At 41.1% G+C, this 22,107-nt stretch overlaps 1 protein-coding gene across 4 annotated transcripts in view; it reads right to left on the reverse strand.

Moving 5' to 3' along the window:
* LOC146631433 (calcium-dependent secretion activator 1-like) overlaps nt 1-22,107 on the reverse strand; it is a 342,226-nt gene that overhangs the window by 86,056 nt on the left and 234,063 nt on the right. For 2 of the 4 annotated variants that reach the window (XM_085352949.1, XM_085352950.1), the window contains 4 exons: nt 20,275-20,343; nt 7,220-7,326; nt 6,752-6,760; nt 2,811-2,967 (listed from right to left, as the gene is read on the reverse strand). In XM_085352949.1, coding sequence (XP_085209075.1) covers nt 2,811-2,967; nt 6,752-6,760; nt 7,220-7,326; nt 20,275-20,343 — 342 coding nt within the window. The remainder of the gene's footprint in view (nt 1-2,810; nt 2,968-6,751; nt 6,761-7,219; nt 7,327-20,274; nt 20,344-22,107) is intronic. The other 2 variants (XM_085352948.1, XM_085352951.1) reach the window with 2 other exon arrangements.

Raw genomic sequence — 22,107 nt, forward strand, 5'->3', positions numbered from 1 at the left:
TAGATGCAAAGGGCACAGAAAGCAATCATAATCCCTGATAATGAATAGTGACAAAGGAGGTTGTTGTTTGTGCACTTCAATAATGGGAATGACACAGCATTTTCAATCTTTCTAAACAAGACATTGGAATCCAAGCCACATTTCCCCCGCTCTGCTGGCTCCCAACTGGTAAAAAGGCAACACTGACAAAGACCACAGGAGATAAAATGGAGGCCAGTGTGTGCTAATGTGATGCCTCACGGCTCCATGCAGTGTGCCTGCTTTTTCTCTCCCTCTCTCTCTTTCTTTTTTCTCTCCCCCTCTGAGAATGTGTGTTTGTGTTTGTGTGCATTGGCATTGGAGTCAAGGTCGATGATACACAGTAGGTGCAATGTTTGTTGTGTTCCCTGATTGCCCCTCTCCCAATTAGCCACTTGAGCGGCTGCTGTCCATTTGGATGTGTTGTGTCCAGGAGTGTGTTCGCAGGGCTTGCCATGGTCTAGCTACGACGACTTTAGACCTCATTAACTTCTTGAATGGCAGCCTGACTTTGGCACCTGACTAATGTAGTTTTTTACTGCTCCATAAGTGCACCGCTGTGGGGCAAAAGAACAGATGACCTTCTGCAAAAACATGTCACTATAATCATATACTTTTCTAACGTGCGTTTGTTATGCTGTGTGGGAAGCAGGCCTTCTGGCATGGTATATTACAAAGCATCAGGCCACATTGTCTTAACAGCATTTTGCCCTTGACACCCACAACAACCATCTTCTGTACCCAGCAGTGAACCACCCTTTCTTTTTGGACCATCATCAAACCATGTTTAATCTTTCTGAGGAACTCAGAAGGGGACCTTTTTTATGGAAGTCCAATTTAGTCAATGAAACCTAGTATATAATATCTTCTAACCAGTAGTGTTCTATCAGGACCAACAGGGCAAGCAGTGCTTGCTTAGTTAACTCTAAAAACAGACATCACTTAGAGAAATTGCTTCCACTCTGAACCCATTTCTTTCTAAGCTGTGTAGATTGCCATGACCTGGATGAATGAGAACCTTCACATTCATCCATTTTCTTATCACTTATCTGGGGCCGAGTAGCAGGGAAACAGCCCAAGCAGAGAAACCAGACCTCCCTCATCCTAGCCACCTCCCTCAGCTAACCTGGGAAACACCTCCCCAGGCCAGCCAAGAGATGTAATCTCTACAGCGTGTCCTAGGTCTGCCATCGGGCCTTCTCGCTTCAAATTTTCCAAAACAAAAAACAAACCCCGTTGGATGGACTATGACCTTTTGTGTTACAAAGGGGTTCAAATTTATAATGTTTTTTTAATAATCATAATTTAGTTCATAATTTGTTTGACCAGCTATGAATGCACATAGAGAATGCATAATTTTTTTTTTTTAGTCAGTGTATTATTGCAAGCAAGCTTTCTTTTAGTGTTTCCCAGCGTAGCTATGTTCATTGCTATGCACTATAATTGGAATTCGCACACAATGACACGATGTAGCAAATGAGAAGGAGGCCAATTTCATGACACTAACAAAAGAGCATGATAATTTTTTTGTGCTCAGGTCAGTTAAGCTGAATAAGTGGACAACATTCTATCTTCTCCTTGACTCCCAACTGACACAATGAAAAGGGGAATCTTTCCCAAGGGACAATTAGCAGATTGAGTCTGCTTCGTGAAGTGTATGTGTATCTTTTGCATGGACAGTGTTCCTGCAGGCAAGTGTATGCAGTTCATTAGAGAGATGAGTGGCCTGCAGCAACCGTCGGCAACACCAACACACACACACACACACACACACACACACACACAAAACTGCTGTAAATATATGTACATGTTAAAAAACGTTTGGGCTCAGTAGTGTGGAGATGCTTTTTTTGCTGTTTGTCACTGATTTGTCAGTGATGTTAGTGCCAAATGAGATTTACCTACAAAGATGCAGCAGTTGAATGTAAGAGCATTTACTCACGTAATGTACATGTACATGTACAATGGTACTGTCCTTGATTTAACTGATTATTAAGTACATTTGAAATATGCAGTGTAATTCCTATTTAATAATGCCCTCATCTTTACCTATGACCAGGGATGGCAAGAACAAATTGCAACATATGATGATTATATTCAACGTGATGCACTACTGTCAATTAAACATGCCAACAATATGAAGTTATTTAAGTTGGTCAACCTTAAAAATAAGGCAAATGTACAGTAAAGTAGTAGTGGTAGTAATATGAATGAAATCATCATAGGATGGAGGGAGCATGGTACTGCACATAGTCGTCAATTTGATTGTGGTGGATTTTTAGTCTGGACTATATTGTTGTTAATTCTTAAATGTAGTGTTTTTTTCTGAATAGGGATAAATTGAGTACAGAATTTAGACTATCACAGAGGAACTAAAATCAGGATTAGTTTTAAAGTTTCAGGTTGAATTTTTTATTAAAATTTTTTTTTCTTTAGAGGCAGTAAAAAACTTTCATTAAATACTGCCCAACCAAAATTTACATTCAGTTTTTCCTGGATAAATACAGAAATATTTTAAAAACTCTTAAATACGCTGTCACAAAGAAGGTATGTGCAGTCTACTAAATAGACTATTTGCAATTAAAAACTTATCTTCATCATTGCTTAAACAGAGCATAATGCTCAGAAGGTCTAATCCATGTGTGTATTTACTGTGTGTAATTAAGGATGTTCCCTTAGATTACACCCTTCAGACCTCCAGCCCTAGCAAAATCACTTCATCAGTCAAAGACCACTACTCCAGGGTCCATACTGACATCTGAATATACTTTTTTGAATAGCCATACACTCACAGTCCATCCTCAGAAAGTCATTGAGCAGCTGGAAGAGAGGGAAACTGTCCCAGCTGTCAGGTGGCTGAACTTCAAGAGCTGCATCCATCTCGGTCGAATAGAGACACATGAAGGTCTCAGCATGTTCCACCATCAGATCTGACCACCATGCAAAGGCCTTCAGATGGAAAGAGGGGAAGAGAGCGGGGAAAAAAGTCAGAGGTAAGTATGGAGCTGAGAGTGTAAGAAGACAGTTAATGCAGTATGAGCGACCCCACTGGACACATCTTTGAGAATTTGGAGATTTATTTCATCTTTAGCCTCTACAGGAAATGAGATTCAAAGGCTCTCACACACTTTTCATCATATGAAATCAAGTTGTTGCCTCAATGACTTTACTGCACAATCTCCGGGGAGGGATTCTTCACCACTCGGAACAGAAACACCAAGAGTGTGGAAAAAAAATCACATGCTTTCTGTTGTCCCACAGAGGAAACAGCAGCAGCTCCTTGACAGACTTGGCAGGGACCTACTTAAACACTCACCCGCAGCTTCTTCAGCAAGTCAATCAAAAGAAAGGAGCTGTTGAACTGTGCCACACTTGTATCTCCCCATCAAATATGTGCAGTGCAGTGACTGGTCGCAACCTGGCTACTCTCATCAAATACACTGAGTTTTCTCCAGGCACCCTTACTCTTGCCAGGCCTTTTAAGAGGGACCCTGAGGATCCAAACTGTTTGTCTATTCACACCAAGCTTTTAACACTGTCATTTGAATGTTCTCTCTAGTACTGGAAGTGGTGTGGGAGGGTGGTATACTGGGAGCAGTTAGCAGCGGATGAATCACATTCAGTTAGTGCCAGTCATTGTTTTTGTAATCATCAGTTTTGTTATTACAATAAAAAACATTCCCCTGCAAATTTTGCAAGCTTACTCACTTATAAAGAAATGCACAGTCTCTAATTTTGTTTGTTTCATTTTAATGAGGAGAGACAGATTACCAACCAGAAATACTACGAAATAAAAAAATCATTTGCATCTCATTGAGCCAAGTAAGTGTTTGATTCCCAACAAAACATAACTTAGTAATTGGTGGAGAAACTTGGCAAGCACAGTGGTAGGACATTTACTGTAGTTGGTCACCAAGAGGGGATTTTGACCCACTCCTCTTTGAAGAAACTCTCTAAATCCTTTAGGTTTCTGGGCTGCTGCATGGGAACTCAAAGCTTAAGATCCCTCCACAAATGTCCTACAGGAGGTCCTCCAAGACGTTTCATGCCCCCATCCATTGGCCCCTCAAACTTAAAAACGAACCTGGTGGGCCCCCACCTTTCTCATGATCATCCTCAACTAATGAGGCAAGATCTTGCATGAAGCTGATCATTTCATATTTTTGTCATTTCCAGATAATTGTACCAAAGTTGTCACTTTCTCACCAACCTTCTGCTGATGCCTCGTGCAGGTCTACAGTCTTGTTTCAAACAAACTGCCTTGGCTGCTCCAAAATGCCTTGTGTAGATGAGCTAGTGAAACAAACTGATGAGCCTTTGTGTCTTGTGATACAACATAGATACTCTTCACTACACAAGGTTGTAATCATCGATATCCTCCCATCCGTCCACTGCTAGAAATTTCTTTTTGAACAAATCCACTCTTTCACATTTGCATGTTTTTTTCCTTCTGTCCAGATGCAGCATTGTGCACCATCCTTTCAATTCAATTCAATTTTATTTACATAGCGCCAAATCACAATAACACATTGTACAGTAGATCGTACAATAATACATACAGAGAAAAACTCAACAATCATATGACCCCCTATGAGCAGCACTTTGGTGACAGTGGGAAGGAAAAACTCCCTTTTAACAGGAAGAAACCTCCAGCAGAACCAGGCTCAGGGAGGGGCGGGGCCATCTGCTGCAACCTTTTACTTATAACCACATGTTAGCACAGTGTTTATGTGCTAATAGAGAAATAATTTCCTTGTAACTAAAACAGATTCTGAAGAAGAATGTAAGCATCTACCCAAGGCATTTTGTGGAGGGTATATAACAGCTGTGGCAGTTTGTTTGAAACAACTGCAATCTCCACATTTCAACTATTTCAACTATTTCAACTATTATATCATTTCAACTTTTTTCACAAAATAGTAAAAAAAAAAAACTGTTGCAGTTTTACAATGATTTTTATAACTTAATTCCAGTTATTAGGATTAGAGTGCAAAGTCTAAGTCAAGTTAAAGCTGGTGATTACATGAGAGGAAAACCAACCCCAATTCCAAAGCAAGGGTGCTGTGTAACATATATTAGTAAAAACAGAATGCAACATTCTTCAATGTCATAAACTTATATTTTATCCACAAAATAACATGGAAAACATATCAAATCAACATGTCTCAATAAAGCTGGGAGACAGGCGTGTTTATCACTTTAGCTTCCCATCTCCTTTTAACAACAGTCAGTAAACATCTGGGACCTCAAGAGACAGATTTCCGGACTTTTGGGAGGGGAATGTTACGCCATTCTTGTCTGATAAGATGCTAGGAAGCATATGGCAGCGAAAACATATAAACTAACAAACAAGCAAAAAGTTCCTGACTTTAACTGATTTAATTATATGTACATTTTTCATATAATAGTAAAACGTACAATGTGAAATGTTACATTTATTATAATCTGGCCAAATTAAATGTACTTGACTGGTATATATTCAGTTTAAACCAAGTACACTTTTCTTAATGATTCATTATTTAAATCAGTTCACTTTGCTTGGTGTTTATTGGGGGTAAAGAATCAGTTTTTGAGTGACCGCTATACACTGTGGATATACCTTCAGCATTGATGTCCAAGCGGCTGTTGCCATGGGCAATAATCTACTCCCATACCATCAGAGATGCAGACTTTTGAACTCCTCACATATAATAAGCCATTTGGTCCGTGTGCTATTTTTTCCAAGAGGTTGAGGTGCCCACATTTGATGCGTCTGACCACAGAATAGTTTTCCAGTTTGCTTTAGTCCATTTTAAATGAGCTCAGGCCCAGAGACTTCCTGAATCACTTTATTTCTGAAAGTGCTGCCTGAGACCTGAAGGCCATGGTTAGCCAATACTGATTTTTGGCCTTAAGCCTCTAAATGTTTTAATGTTACTGTATATTCAACATTCTCACAATTTAGAGTATTATATTTTAAATTTACATTTGACACAGTATCCTAAATTTTGAAGAATTAGGGTTGTACATGGATAAACCAGGATCAAAAACTCAAGAGAAAATAAACTGTAACAGAATATTTCAACACGTTTGGGCTGGAGTCATGTACACTGGTTTAAAGTTTCACTGGAGCAGCAGGGAAAGGAATTTTGCTGAAATGCAAGGGGCATGGTCATAGTGTGAAAGATGGCTCATATCCTCCATTATGTGTGCTGAAAGGTCCAAAGCAAATTTGTTTAAAAAAGGAAGGATGAGAAACACCCTCACCAAACTTACTTGGTGGATTTACTGAAAAGAACATGTACATCTCCATGATAGATGAATTACTGAGTAGGATAAGTAAATGTCAATGACTAAACACAATAAACATGCTGTTATATTCTGGGATGATTTGTGGTAGGCTCTTAGAAAGCAAAGTACATCGTTAGAATATAGGAAAATCTGTTTTCCCCCTTGCTTTCTCCAAACATACTAGCTTAATGCTTTGGACAAATAAACACACTGCCTAAGTACTTGTGTCTGCTCTTCAATAATGAAGGCAAAACTGTTGCAAGCTTCGAATCTAACGAGCACCTCTCCAAGTACTTGAATGGCAGTGACAACAAGCTGAAATGGGTTTGTGTCATTGTTGAAAAGGGAAATATTAATATTCCTCAACAACAATAGCTGTGTCAATAAGTGCATGCACAGGTTCTATGGGTATATTGAGGGTAGGGTAGGGAATGGGGTATATGGCACCAAAACAATCACATACCTCTTTTCCCTGTTCAAACAATTCCCCGCAAAACAAATAAGTGATTGGAATAAAAAGTAGAGAAGCAGTAAGTCAGCTTTGTTTTAGTTACAGAAAAGTGACAAAAATGTAGCTAAACAGCACAGCATACACAGCAGAGCAAAGCGTTTCCCCTGCTTTTATAAACCTACTTGCACTTTAGAATATGTACTTTGTGGCCTATTGTGCAGATAACATGGAGAATGATAGTTTAACGCAGGTAGGTAGCAGTGAGAAGCTTTGTATTTATCATTCAAGTAAAGTTATACAACTACCTAACTTCAGTCTGCAACGAGACAAAAAAACGTGTTCAGTTTATCTTTGAAAACAAATGTTGAGGAGCTCTGTAGACCTTTTTATTTTAACATTGCATTGGAGACAAATATGTAGAACGTCTACAATGGAGTAGGGACATGGTGTGGCTATATGCATATGTACCAGCACACTGACCTCAGCATGATGTTCCTCATTCTGCTGAAGCACCTCAATCACCAGCTCAGCCAAACGGATCGTGTCCTCCAGTTTTTTGGCAGGGGTGGCAAGCCTTCCCACATTTTCTGAAGCACAAAGGTCAAAGATCAGTGTGGATACCCTCTAGGTGTGATCACAATCTGTTCTTAATTTCATAAGCCTCTATCCATGCAACCCAAAGTGTATGACACTAGGCAGTGCTATAACAGAGCTTTTCCATATTTACTAATAGTAAATCAGCTTTATTCTTAATCAAAGCTATAAATGAAAGTAGAAGTTTGATTAATAACTTATATGAGAAATGGGTCCCCAATAGGAAGGACTTTTGTCCAATTGATCTTCCTGACTTAACTTCAGTAATTACTTTCTCCCAACCATATCATCTGCCCCATTCCTATAAGACTGCTCAAAGACGTCGTACTCTTAATTAATGCTTCAATCTTAAATATGATCAGAAATCATTCCTGCCTGTGGCCGTCTCCCTGTACAATTCCTCCATCCACTACACTGTAAACACTGCAATAGTTACATCCTTTCTGCACACACTCTTACTTACTTGGTAATATTGCTGTCAATTTCCGTGATATTTATTTCTAATTATATCTGCCAACCCTGGATATTTATTATTTGGTGATTTGTATACGTTGTGCTATTCCTTATATCTTAACATATTGTCTTGTTAAATAGGTTGGTCTATTTTTGTTAATGTTACTGTACTGGAGCAACTGTAATAGCTCACATAAGTTCCCTAGGGATTAATAAAGTATGCTGATTCTGATTCTGATATTAACGGGCTGTTTACCAAGGGCCTTTAGGCTAGCAGTACTACTTTTAAGATTAGGCTTAAAACGTTCCTTTTTGACAAAGCGCATTGCAAGGGCTAGATCAGGTGACCCTGAATCATCACATCATGGGAGTCCCCCAGGAGCCTAGGCCTCTTGCACTATAATTGATTGTTTCCTACTTCACCTTTTTCCCCACTTACCATGTGTTTATACACCACACATCATTTAATCAATAGTTGTTATTAACCTCTGGCTCTTTTCCACAGCGTGTTTTCGTTCTATCTCCACTTAACAATATCCAGTTGTTGTAGATGGCCACCCCTCCATGACCCTGTCTACTTCCTGTTAAGAGGGAGTTTTTCCTTCCCACTGTCACCAAAGTACTTGCTCATATGGGGTCATCAGATTGTTGGGCTTTCTCTGTATTTTTGTAATGTCTTTACTTTAGAATATAAAGAGTCTTGAGGGAACTGTTGTTATGATTTGGCACTATATCACTAAAAATGAAGTTGAATAATAGCTTTGTAGGAATAAATATTAGGAAGCTGCAGGCATTGGCACCATGACGTGGCACTGAAGAATATTACAGTGAATAAATTATTCAATTTAATTACAGCACATCAACTATATTGTTTTTTTCCCGGTATTGTTTTTGAAATCTTTGCATTTATCATTTCATTTTTTATTTTTAGTTTTTGCAATGCAAGTTATGTAATTTATTTATTCAATAATTTTAAAGACTTGTGTATACTTCCATAGACAGCCATTTGTACACGCACGGCCAAAGTTTCATAGTTTCAAATTGTCATTTGTTCCAGTATGAAAAAATTCAGGTACCAAAAATCTGATTTTTGAGTGTAATGTTTGTATGTCCAATTTATGCACAAATCTGTGCATAAATTGGACATACGCTCTATAAGTTCAGGACAGCCATTGTCTGATGCATGAGCCAGTTTCAGCCAAGCCTTAGTTCTTATGTCGTCACTCCTATATAAACACTATGGAAAGCTGCTCCTTTCTGACTTTCTCTTTGTACAAAATTGTTTACGTTTCTTAAGTCAGACTTTCTCGCAGATTGCATGCAGATTGCGCACACCTACTGGTTCAGAATAATTATGATTTACAAACATATGAAAAACAGAAATAGTCACATGCTTCATAAATGAAATAACTTTGCATACACAATTGTTTTTACACAGGGTAAGAACAGTTCCACAGACATATTGGTAAATAAAGTCCAATGATCCCAAACACACCAACAGAATGGCTGAAAAAGAAAAGAACACAGATAAAGGGATGGCCCAGTCAAAAGTCCAGACCTCAGCCTATTTGAAATGCTGTGGTGGGAACTGAAGAGAGCTTTAACAAATGCCCAAAAACCTCAATGAACTGAAGTGATATTGTACAGATGAGTGGACCAAGGCAATGTGAGGGACTATTAAATTAACACAGAGAAGAATTTGTTGCTAAAGGTTGTTCTAAAAGCTGAATGATTAGGTGCACTTCTTCACAGATTGATTCTTCATTTTGGCTTTATTCTTCTTAAATAGTGAAATGGTTTCATACCTGCGGTTAGATTAAGGACAAGATCTTTTTAAGATCTTTTTTAAATGATGCCCTGATATGGAAAACATTTTTCGACATGATTGTACGTTATCTTCTAAGAACAAAGTTTTTAATCGACATCTTCTTACTTTATTCTTAGCCCTGTTTGTTTTTTCAGTCTTGTGTAAAGTACGGCTGTTTCAAGATATAAAACAGTCTTTCAAATATAACACACACCACAACCTCGATAACCTTTATCTTCATGGAGCTAAACAAACCTACAATTGTGTATAACCAAACCCATCTTCCTACATGGAGAAACCAATAAAACCCAGGCTTACTGCTGTGGAGTGTCTCATCAACGAAGCTGCATTAAAAGATCAGCTTGTGCACCCAGTCTGAAACAATGGGTTTACCACCTTGTTCTTTACCACCAACATTAAATAGGTCTTTATTAGCTATACTTTTGTTACTTTCTGCACATTTGGTTCTTGTTTCCCAGCCTCCTGCTTTATGCCTGTGTGTTGTTTCCCAAAATATTTGCTGACTTTTTTGTTAAAGAGACTGAAGAGCACAGCTGGCTTAACTCATTAACCCCTTATAGCCTGAAATACAAAATCATTGCAAGAAATTTCTTTTTTTAAATGGAGAGTTTATTGTTAAAAGAAAAAATTATCTCCATGTATGACTTTTAATTTGTATCGTATTTGCTATATCTGCCTTTTTTTTTAAATGCTTATAAATGTATTGTGCAATTTATTTTGATTTTTCAGGAGGGAAAGAAATCATACTGGTGATGTAATAGAAGTCTCAAAAAAAACCCAAAACCCTGTATCTATCGAATATTATGGAGTTAAGGGGTTAAATCCAAACAGAGAACTGCTACAACAACAATAACAAGGCCGTCCCAGTAGCCCACCTCTCTGCCCACTCTCCATCAAATCCCTCTGTCTCTCCCTGGATTGCTGCTTGCCAATCCAATGCCCCTAAAAGTCATCTACTCTGGAAAATAACTAGGAAGACTTCAGAAACACATCAGCACACACTTGTGTGCTTAAATCTTGCAATCCTAAACTTCACTTCATTAACTTCCTTTCTCTTCTCCTGCAGACCTCCTTGCTTCCAACCAGTTGAGATTATTCATCCTAAGCCATTAACCAATCTTTGATCGTCAGTGGTTTTAGTCCTCTCAGTCCGCTGCTGCTGCTGCTGCACATCCTCAGTAACATCTCTTAATTAAATCAAAACCAGAAATCCACAGCATCTTGACCAGTGTTAGCTTCCAGTCTTTTCTTCTGTAGACCTCTCTCCTCTGCACTGGTTGGCATTATTCCATCTAAAGTTGGTTAATAACATCATTATAATTAAATGTCATGTTTATTCCCTTAACTTTCTTTTAAAACAGTCATCGGGTTGTTTGTACGGAGCCCCGCAGGGGACATGGGAGAGAAAAAAATTAAGACGGACTTTTGCGAGATCTCGCAAAAGTCCGTCTTAATTTTTTTTCCGTATGTTTGAGTGCTGCTCATTTTAAAACATTTTGTCAAAGGCATCTTTGTGTATCTATACTTGAGAAACATTGTCATTTATTTTAACTAATTAAATTGTTTTCAAGGAAATCGTAAATGTTTAGCATATAGAAATAGAAGATATGGTACACTCAGTAGTGTAATTCTGCTGAGAACATACACATGACACAGAAACTGCTTTAACTTGAAAATGTCACCGACTCCACTCAGACCACGTGCTGGTAGAGTTGTGGCTCAGTGATGAACAACACAGCAAGCTGATGAGAGATAGCATTTGTATAACAGCAGACTAACATGGCTGAGTCTGCAGAACACTGTGACAAAGTGGAGAAGCAGTTGTAATTCTCTCCATTTGTCCCATATGTGTTTACCTTTTTTTTGCACATTGTACACATTATTCTGTTTCTATGTATTTGCTATGATTTGCTATTTGTCAAGTAACATTGCTTCACTCACTATCCCGGGTTTGTTTGTGTAAGCGTTTTGTTGCCGGCAAATCAAACATTCTGCAAATTAAGACAAATACTAAGTTATGTTTCTTTATACTTTATTATGTTACAGATTAAGTCATTTGTTCATACTTACTCTGTTTGTCTTTTCAGTCATCATGAGTGTCAGGTGTGGGGAAACGCCGGCTTGGCATTTCCTCATTTTAAAGTCCTGATCATGTCACACATGACATCATCAGGTCAAACCATGTGGAGGGGTTTCTTTTTCCAGAGAGATGCTTCCTTTTGTTTGTGTTAATGTTTAAAGGGATTTGTTGAATGTTTTTCCTTTTGTTAATACTGCCATTTAGTTGTGTAAATGTGCATATTAGAAGTGTGTAGAGGTTTTGTGTTTTTAGATAACCTGAGTAGAGTTTTAGATCCCTCAGTTGAGGGAACTCCATGTTATGTTGAGTTTTGTTAAATGAATTGATTTGGGGAAAGTTTTGTTAAGTTATGAAAAGTTTTGTTAAGTTAAATGAATTGATTTGGGGAAAGTTTTGTTAAGTTATACATTAAATTAAGTTCACTGCAAATAAATTGCTCACCTTGGAAACCCAAAATGTCTGCATAGTCTGCTTCCCTACCACCTTCCTTGACGTTCGAGTGTGACTACTTCAAAAATGGTGGCAGCAGTGGCTCCAGGCCAGTAGGTAGCAGCAATGCAGAAAGGGGCCAGACCAAAAAAGCACCAAGTGCCAATGGACTCTGCAAGTGAGGAGCCTCCAGTGCTCAATCAGCTAGAGGAAGCAGAGCAAGAGCAAGGTACTGAACTGCATAGCCTTGCTGAACTTTCAAACCTCCTGCGTGGTTTTATGAGGCAACAAAGCGACAGAGAGGCCCAATGGGAACTGGAGAAGCAGCGGCAGGAAGATCGCTGGCGGAAAATTCAGCACCTGTTCACTCAGCTCCAGCAGGAAGTGCAATCAGAATGTCGAGAGCATCAGCTGTTGGTGGAAGGTGCAACAGCAGATTCAGAGACACGTTTGAGGCCTACTGCGGAGCATCCAGCAATGCCTCAGTTACAATCTAACGTCATGGAGGCCGCAACAGCATCTCAGTCTGCCTCCTTAACAAGACCACCAGTTTGGAAAGGGCCTAAAATGCAGCCTTATAATGAGGACGAAGACATTGAGCATTACCTAACAACCTTTGAGAGGATCGCAAGCGGGTGCCAGTGGCCACACGAGGATTGGGCATTACATCTTGCTCCACTTCTCACTGGTAAGGCACGAGCTGCTTTTGTAGCCATGGACATTGATGAGATTATGGACTATGTAAAGGTGAAGAAAGCTGTTCTTGAAAAGTTTGAAATATGTGCAGAGACTTACAGACTCCGATTTCGCTCCACTACGTTGGGCGATGGCGAGACACCTAAAGAGTTAAGGACACGCTTGAAAGAACTGTATGATAAGTGGATAGTTCCAAGAGAAAAGTCCAAAGATGAAATAGGTGACGTCATTGTTTTAGAGCAGTTCCTGAGAGTTCTCAATCCTGAACTGCGCACGTGGATAAAGGAGCATAACCCAACCACGTCTAAGCAAGCAGCAGAGCTGGCTGACGCTTTTCTTGCAGCCCGTCGGCCACTAAAGAACTATGCAAGTCCCAAACAATTAGCCCCTGTAATAGCAGGTAGGACAGAGAGTGGTAACAGTCAAAAAACTAGGAATTTCAGGCAGGGCCCCCATAATTCCACTAGTAGTCGGGCTAGGGAAATCAAGCAACGTGGGCCTTTAGTGTGTCACTCCTGTGGTCAAACAGGTCACTTTAGGGCAGATTGTCCAAGTCAGACTGTCAGTAACACATATATGTGCTTTTCTTCAAGGGGTGTCGAAGATGAAGTTGAGTCTTCAGCGCCCTCTTCTCAGCATGAGCGCACCACATGCGTTTTTATTGAGGAAAAGCCATGTGTGGCTCTTCTGGATTCAGGAAGCAGCCGTACCTTGGTTAGGCAGGAATGTCTTCCTAGGGATGCTACATTTTGTGGCAAGGTAAAAGTTTGGTGTGTTCACGGTAATGATGTGGATTACCCAATTGCCAACATTAATATTCAGATTGACGGCAAGCTGTATTTACTTTCCGTGGGAGTTATGAGTAAACTGCCATATCAGGTTGTGTTGGGCCGTGATCTTCCCATTTTGCGAGATCTGATAGCCAGGGGAGAGGAAATCAACCCAAGTGTTACAGCTGAGTCTATGGTAGCAGTCACCAGGTCAAAATATAAGCATCACGCGGAAGAAGGTTTAGGTTGGGGTGAATTTCCTTTCGCTAACAGTGATGTTCCTGATTTTGAAGGATTAAGTCAGGGTCGCATAAGAAAGAGCAGAGCCCAGAGACGACAGGCTAAGCTGAGGGGGACAAAGTTCACTGAACCAGTTCCAGTGCCACAATGTGATGAATTACTAGTCGTACCTGATGAAATAGCTCAGCTTCAAAGAGAGGATCCATCTCTAGCTCCCCTGTTTTTAAAGAGTGTCACAAACGCAACAGAGGTCACTGAGAGAGGCAGAGAGCTATTTTTCCTAAAGGGCGAGCTATTATATCGCCGTAGTAGGGTTGGAGACCAGTTGGTTGTGCCTAAGAGTTTAAGATCCACAGTACTGCAGTTAGCTCACTCAGTCCCTTGGGCAGGACACCTGGGTCAAGCCAAAACCTTCTCTCGTATGTCAACTAGATTTTACTGGCCACAGCAGTTTACGGACACTGTGCAGTTTTGCAAGTCTTGTCCCGAGTGTCAGTTAACAGCACCCGGAAGGAAAGGTGACAGGGCTCCCCTGATCCCTATGCCAGTCATAGACACCCCGTTCTCTCGTGTTGCGATGGACATCATAGGCCCATTAGAGAGGAGCAGTGCAGGGCACAGGTATATTTTGGTAGTGTGTGACTACGCTACAAGATATCCCGAGGCTTTCCCCTTAAAAAAGGTTAAAGCTCGTCAGATTGCCAACTGCTTAATACAAATGTTCTCGAGGGTAGGCATCCCAAAAGAAATCATTACTGATCAAGGGTCCAACTTTACATCTAACTTCATGAGAGAAGTCTATAGATTGCTGGGGATCAAAGGTATTAAGACAACTCCCTACCACCCACAAACAGATGGCCTTGTTGAACGTTTCAACAAAACCCTTAAAGCTATGTTGAGGAAGTTTGTGATAGATACAGGAGCGGATTGGGACCAGTGGCTTCCTTTCTTGCTCTTTGCCTACAGAGAGGTACCTCAAGCTTCCACAGGGTTTTCTCCTTTCCAGCTCTTGTATGGCCACGCTGTCCGGGGTCCCCTTGATGTGTTGAAAGAAGCTTGGGAGGCTCCAAATCCCAGAAAACAATGCAATGTTCTTTCATATGTACTGAAAATGAGAGATAAGCTTGAGGAGCTCCAAGAGCTGGCCAATACTCATCTGGTTGGTGTCCAACAACGTCAGAAGCAGAGTTATGACAAAGCAGCTCGTAGGAGGATTTTTCAAGAGGGACAAAAGGTTTTGCTGCTTCTTCCATCATCTGAGAACAGTCTCCTTGCCAAGTGGCAGGGACCGTATGTGATCAGTAGGAAAGTGGGTCCAGTTACCTATGAACTGTACATGCCTGAGCGTCGCAAGAAGCATCAGATATTTCATGTCAATTTGTTGAAAGAATGGTGTGATCGGCCAGCATCTTCACTAGAGTGTTGGGCTCGTGCCGTGGTCGTAGAGGAGGAACCACGGGAGCTGTTCTTTCCTTCTCCAGCAGGTCAACAACTAGTTCCTGATGTGAGTCATCTTACTTCCAAACAACAGACAGAGGTGAAAGCAATTATGCCTGCTGATCTTTTTAGCACCAAACCAGGTTGCACCAATCTCATCCAACATGAGATACGTCTCCACTGTCCCAATCAAAAACCTATTAGGGACACCACCTCACGGGTTCCTGCGAAGCTGATGGCAGCATTAAAACAAGAGGTGGAAGACATGCTTGACATGGGGGTCATTGAGCCATCTAGAGGTGAGTGGTGTAGTCCAGTGGTTCTAGTGCCGAAGAAAAATGACCCTAAACAGAGATTTTGTGTGGATTTCTCTAAACTCAATGCTGTTTCTGCTTTTGATGCTTATCCGATGCCAAGAGTAGAGGAACTGATTGAGCGTTTGGGGAACGCTAAGTATCTTACGACATTAGACCTTTGCAAGGGCTACTGGCAAGTACCTTTGACTGAGTCTTCGAAAGATTTGACAACTTTTAGAGTTCCCAGTGGACTTTATCGCTTCAGAACAATGCCTTTTGGTCTGCATGGTGCACCAGCCACATTTCAGAGGTTGGTGGACGAGGTTTTGAGAGGTGCAGATGGGTATGCTGCAGCATACATTGATGACATTGTGGTGTTTAGCGAGACCTGGGAGGATCATGTTCAGCATCTTTCTGATGTCTTTCAACGGATTAAGAGAGCCGGGCTTGTCATAAATGCACACAAATGTCACATTAATATTAGATCTGCTCAAACTCTTGAGCAATTTAAATCTTTACTAAAGACACACTTTTACGCTCTGGCTTTTAACACATTATGACCCAAGCATTTTGGATTTATCTGAATTAGTTAGTATTGTTTCAATTCTTCTATTTTATTGTTTCTATTGTTATTATTGTATTACACTGTAGTTTTTAATTTTATTGTTATTGTTAAGCACTTTGTGCAGCATCGGCTGTTGGAAATGTGCTATATAAATAAATCTGACCTTGACCTTGACATTGCTAAGTCTGAGGTGGAGTACTTGGGTTACGTCATCGGGGGTGGGGTCATCCGCCATCAGGTGTCAAAGATTGAAGCCCTGAGTGCCTACCCACCTCCTACGACCAAACGGAAAGTGAAATCGTTTTTGGGTCTGGCGGGGTGGTATCGCCACTTCATTCCCAACTTCTCTGCTAGAGCAGCAGTCCTTAGTGACCTTACTCGCAAATCTAGCCCCACAAAGGTTAAATGGACTGCCGAGTGTGATGCAGCTTTTGTTGATCTTAAAAACTGTTTGTGTAGTGAACCTGTTTTGCAGTGCCCGGATTTTACCCGGCCATTCACTTTGCAGACGGACGCTTCCGGAGAAGGACTTGGAGCAGTGTTGCTGCAGGGTGAGGGTGAGGATAAACGACCAGTGGTGTATATAAGCCGTAAGCTCTTTCCTAGGGAAATGAAATATTCCACTATTGAGAAAGAGGCACTGGCAATAAAATGGGCTCTGGATACATTGAAGTACTATCTAATGGGTGATGAGTTTGTTTTGGAAACTGACCATCGTGCATTACAATGGATGAACAGAATGAAAGACTCTAATGCCAGAATCACTAGATGGTATCTGTCCCTACAGCCATTTCGCTTCAGGATCCAGTATAGACCAGGGCACAAGAATGTGGTGGCCGATTTTCTGTCCCGTTCCATGGAGGTGTGAGTGCCTTAAGGGGGGGGGGGGAGTGTGACAAAGTGGAGAAGCAGTTGTAATTCTCTCCATTTGTCCCATATGTGTTTACCTTTTTTTTGCACATTGTACACATTATTCTGTTTCTATGTATTTGCTATGATTTGCTATTTGTCAAGTAACATTGCTTCACTCACTATCCCGGGTTTGTTTGTGTAAGCGTTTTGTTGCCGGCAAATCAAACATTCTGCAAATTAAGACAAATACTAAGTTATGTTTCTTTATACTTTATTATGTTACAGATTAAGTCATTTGTTCATACTTACTCTGTTTGTCTTTTCAGTCATCATGAGTGTCAGGTGTGGGGAAACGCCGGCTTGGCATTTCCTCATTTTAAAGTCCTGATCATGTCACACATGACATCATCAGGTCAAACCATGTGGAGGGGTTTCTTTTTCCAGAGAGATGCTTCCTTTTGTTTGTGTTAATGTTTAAAGGGATTTGTTGAATGTTTTTCCTTTTGTTAATACTGCCATTTAGTTGTGTAAATGTGCATATTAGAAGTGTGTAGAGGTTTTGTGTTTTTAGATAACCTGAGTAGAGTTTTAGATCCCTCAGTTGAGGGAACTCCATGTTATGTTGAGTTTTGTTAAATGAATTGATCTGGATTTTAATACTTCTGTGTAAGGTGACTATTTTGAAAGGTACCTAAAATAATATTTATCATTTTTATATTTAACTGGCACTCACTTGATATTTTCTCTATTTCAGAGCATCCTTTGGTATGGGAAATTGTGCACCCCTGCCAGCTCACTACTATGTGAAACGGTTATCTCAAAAGCTGCAGAAATTATTATCTAAAAGAGAAAGTGAGTGCGGACTGTACCATCATTTGAAAACGCTGCAACAGTTTTGACATAAACATTGCATGTCCCAAGTTTTTTTTCTTTTTGTTTTGTATTACATAAATTAACCTCCATTACCATGACCCACATATTGATCAGAAACAGATTAAATTGATGAATGAACGACACAAAATCAATCATGGTTTTATTTCTAGTCCTGGCAGAGATTTCCATGCTGACACTGTTGGTTGAAATAACGAAAAGTTTCGACCTACAGGAGCAGGAGTTGTCTTGTGTCAATGAACAAAAGATGAACCATTATTTAGGTAACACAGACAGTCCAAAACGGCTGAAAACAGATGAAAACAAAATCAAGCCTACTCACTACTCAGGAAGCAAACAGTGCAAACAGAAAACAGTATGACGCAACAGAAACCTAAGACAAATTTAGGGCTTACATACACACATTAGGGAAATGGATTCAGGAGGATGAGGAGAGATAGCTGAAACAAATCCATGATGATGAGACAAGGAAAGTAAACGAAATACTACATACAAAGGAAAAAGACTATTACAATAAAACTGGAAATAATCAAAACACTGAGTCAAGGACACTAAAACAGATTTGACACAGAAGACAGCACTAAGAAAAATAACAAAACCAAAATATTAAAAAGTATAATATTAACTGAAACCCATTCAATAAGACCAATAACTCAGACTAAAGAGAATGTACACAAGCTAGCTCAGAACCCAATGAAGCATTAAATGATAATGAAGGATTCAAAAGTCAAAACCTGAAAAATCCATAATGATGACTAGGGATGGGTATCGTTACCCATACCGGTGCCAAATCGGTACTTTTGAAACGGTGCCGGTGCTCAAACGGTGCTCAAACCGATGCTTAAAGAATGGAGAACACAAAATTGGTCCAAAAACCTCTCATGTTCAGCTGTTTTTTTGTAAAAAGATAACAATGTTAGCCTTTTCTGCAGCTATGGGGCATATATGGTATCATTCTTGGCTGGAAGCAGTGCTTAAACAATGGAAAAAATACAAACTTTGTCCAAAAACCTCTCATGTGTAGCTGTTTCCCTCTTTTTCTTTGGTCATTTTAGCCTTTTTGGCCAGGGTGAAGGGAGCATCTGCCATCAAACAAGAAGACAGCTGCATGTAACTACGATGGTGTTTGCTAGTTCACCTTACATGCATTAATGTAATAACGTGGTTAGCCTACTCAACGTAAATTACACACGAACAACATTAAGCTACTCACGCAGAGAAGAACGGCTGCTGCTGCATCATCATCCTCATCATTTCTGCTACACTGGCAGGGCTAGGGGCCAGGACTCTCCTCTTCGTGTTTTTGGGGGATGTTGCATAACAGGCAACCCACCCGCAGTAGATGTGCTCGGTGTGAGGTCTCGCAGCAAGCTATCAAATACGGTGCATTTCTGGGCTTTTTAAAAAAAACGCTATGCGTCGCCAGGTGTTTGATCGGATTTGAGGTGTTACCTCCTTTGACAGTATCACAGTATCAGCTTAAAGCACTTGTTGCTGCTGAGTTTGCATATTTTGCTGTGAAGTACAGCCAGACTTTTGACCGCTTCGCCTTGGACATTTTTAATCTGTAGCTCTGCTCTAAAAGAACGTACGTACCTGGGCCCGCCTACTATTCTCGGAAACGTAAAATGATTGGCTAGAAGTGTATCACAGCTCAGGAAAAAAAAAGCACCGAAATAAAGCACCGAAATGTGCGCTGCTTTTCAGTCTGGTTACTACCGTTTATGTCAGAACCGGTGCCATCATGTCACCGGACACCGGTACCCATCCCTAATGATGACTCACTTACATTATCTTTCTTCCTTATTCTTCCTGACACTCAGTTTGAAATTCACAAGACTGTCTTGACCATGTCTACATGTATAAATGCAATGACATGCTGTCATGTAATTGGCAGATTAGATATGTGTTAAGAAGCTATTGAACATGTATACCTACTGAAGTGGCTGGTAAGTCTAAGTGCAATATATGGAGTCTAAATCAGCATTTCATGGGCTTTTCATTCAAAGGCAGACATATTCACAATCAGACATGTTCCCTTAAAGGACTGGGAACTGACAAGATATCCTTTTAACAACAGCTAGATTTGGGGGTCTTCCTTGTCTGTACCATGGCCTTAAAAACTTATTTTACTTAATTTACACATAAGCAAAGTAAAAATGCATTCAAATTGCAGACAGACAGAAATGGTGGTTTCAGGCAGTACAGCAAAGTAGATTACAGAAAGAATAGAAGGTGTTTTAGTAATGAACAAGGGCTTGGAGCACAGTATAACAATCAATGTTACAGACCAAAAGGATGACAGAGATGACAAAAATTTGAGGTTGCTTCTGGTGGTTTACGTGCATACTGACTGTAATAATAAGAAAACAAATTAATTGAGGCTGGGGAGGAAGGTACTCACGAATCGTTAAATCCATCACTTGAGAGGCCAAGCAGAAGACAGGATGCTCATACATCTCTCTCTTTTTCCCTATAGAGAAAGAGGCAGGATACCGAGGCATGCGAAAGGCCAGGGTCAGCGCAAACGAACATAATGGTCACTAGGGTTTGACTAATATAAAGTTTTTTGCTACCACTACCTCACATTTTCTTGCAAGAAAATCAGAACTTTAACCACACATTGTATTAAAAGGTACAATATGTATCATTGTGAAATTTGTACATGGAACTATGTTTAGCAGATTTTATGGAGTTAAAAGATTAAGGGACATCCTCTAGTTTTGTTTGTCAAATTGATTTCAATTTTTTGTGTGCTTACATGAAATAGAGAAAAAATAAATGGGTAGCAAGGTGGTGCAGTGGATAGAACATGTCCATTGTTACTGTACTATCTGTGCATGTGTGCAAGTTTCCTCCCACAGCTCTTGTTAGGTTAACTGGCAGTTCTAAATGGACTGAAGGTGTGCATGGCTGCTTGTCTTTCTGTATTATGACTGCAGTGAACTGGGGATCTTTCAGGGTTTACCAAACCTCAGATGTCAGCTGGGATAGGCTAAGTTCTCTATCATATCGAGACTGTCTTTCCACTCCCTGTCGTGGCATGTGGATACTTCTGTAAGACACTCCTGCTAGCCCTTAGTCACCAAGGCTAAGTCATCCTCCAGCCAGCCTTCACAATGCAGGATGGCTTGGTTGGGTCTGTGGGCAGACCCTTGAGTGATCTCCTTCATGACCCAGGGCTACCGCCCGCAGATTTGCCACAGACCCCCCATAGCGAACATCCCGACCTTCCCCTCAGTAGGCAACCTCCAGCAGGCCTTTCTGCAGGAAGAACTGCCAGCCCTCATGACAAAGGCTATCATACGGGAGGTGGAAGCTGCCCATGGGGGTTTTTCTACCACTACTTTCTACTCCCCAAAGAGCATGGGGGTCTCCATTCAATTCTGGATGTCAAAGACCTCAGTTGCTATCTCTGGCCCCTGAGGTGCAAGATGCTGAAGGTCCCCAGTGTATGTCAGGCCATCATTGCAGGGAATTGGTTTGCCACCATCGATCTGAAGGACGCTTACTTTCAGGTCTTAATCTGGCAGGGGCGGTGGCGCTTCCTCAGATTCTGGTCCAATGGGCAGGTCTTCGGAGACTTCCCCTTTGGCATCTCTGTGGCCCCCCAGACCTTCCTGAGATGCAGGATGCGGCCTTCACTCCTATGAGCCTGCGGGGCCTCAGAATCTTGAATTACCTGGATGACTGGCTGGTCTGTGCCTCTTCAGTAGAACAGTGTTGCAGCTACGTTGCAAGCAAGCAATGTATTTATATAGCGCTTTCAGATCAGCCACCAGCTGAGCACAAAGTCCCTGTACACTTGACATGTCAAACATGATACATCCATCCATCCATCCATCCATCTTCATCCGCTTTGTCCGGGGCCGGGTCGCGGGGGCAGCAGCCTAAGCAAAGAGGCCCAGACCTCCCTCTCCCCAGCCACCTCCTCCAGCTTATCCGGGGGAATACCAAGGCGTTCCCAGGCCAGATATAATCTCTCCAGCGTGTCCTGCGTCTGCCCCGGGGCCTCCTCCCGGTGGGACATGCCTGGAACACCTCACCCAGGAGGCGCCCAGGGGGCATCCTTGTCAGATGCCCGAACCACCTCAGCTGGCTCCTTTCGATGTGGAGCAGCAGCTGCTCTACTCTGAGCCCCTCCCGGATGGCCGAACTTCACACCCTATCTCTAAGGGAGAGGCCAGCCACCCTTCGGAGGAAGCTCATTTCTGCCGCTTGTATCCGCGATCTCGTT

This window comes from Diplotaxodon limnothrissa, linkage group LG5 (assembly GCF_057381915.1).
Source record: "Diplotaxodon limnothrissa isolate DT_005_m linkage group LG5, D_limnothrissa_male_GT1.1, whole genome shotgun sequence".
NCBI lineage: Eukaryota > Metazoa > Chordata > Actinopteri > Cichliformes > Cichlidae > Diplotaxodon > Diplotaxodon limnothrissa.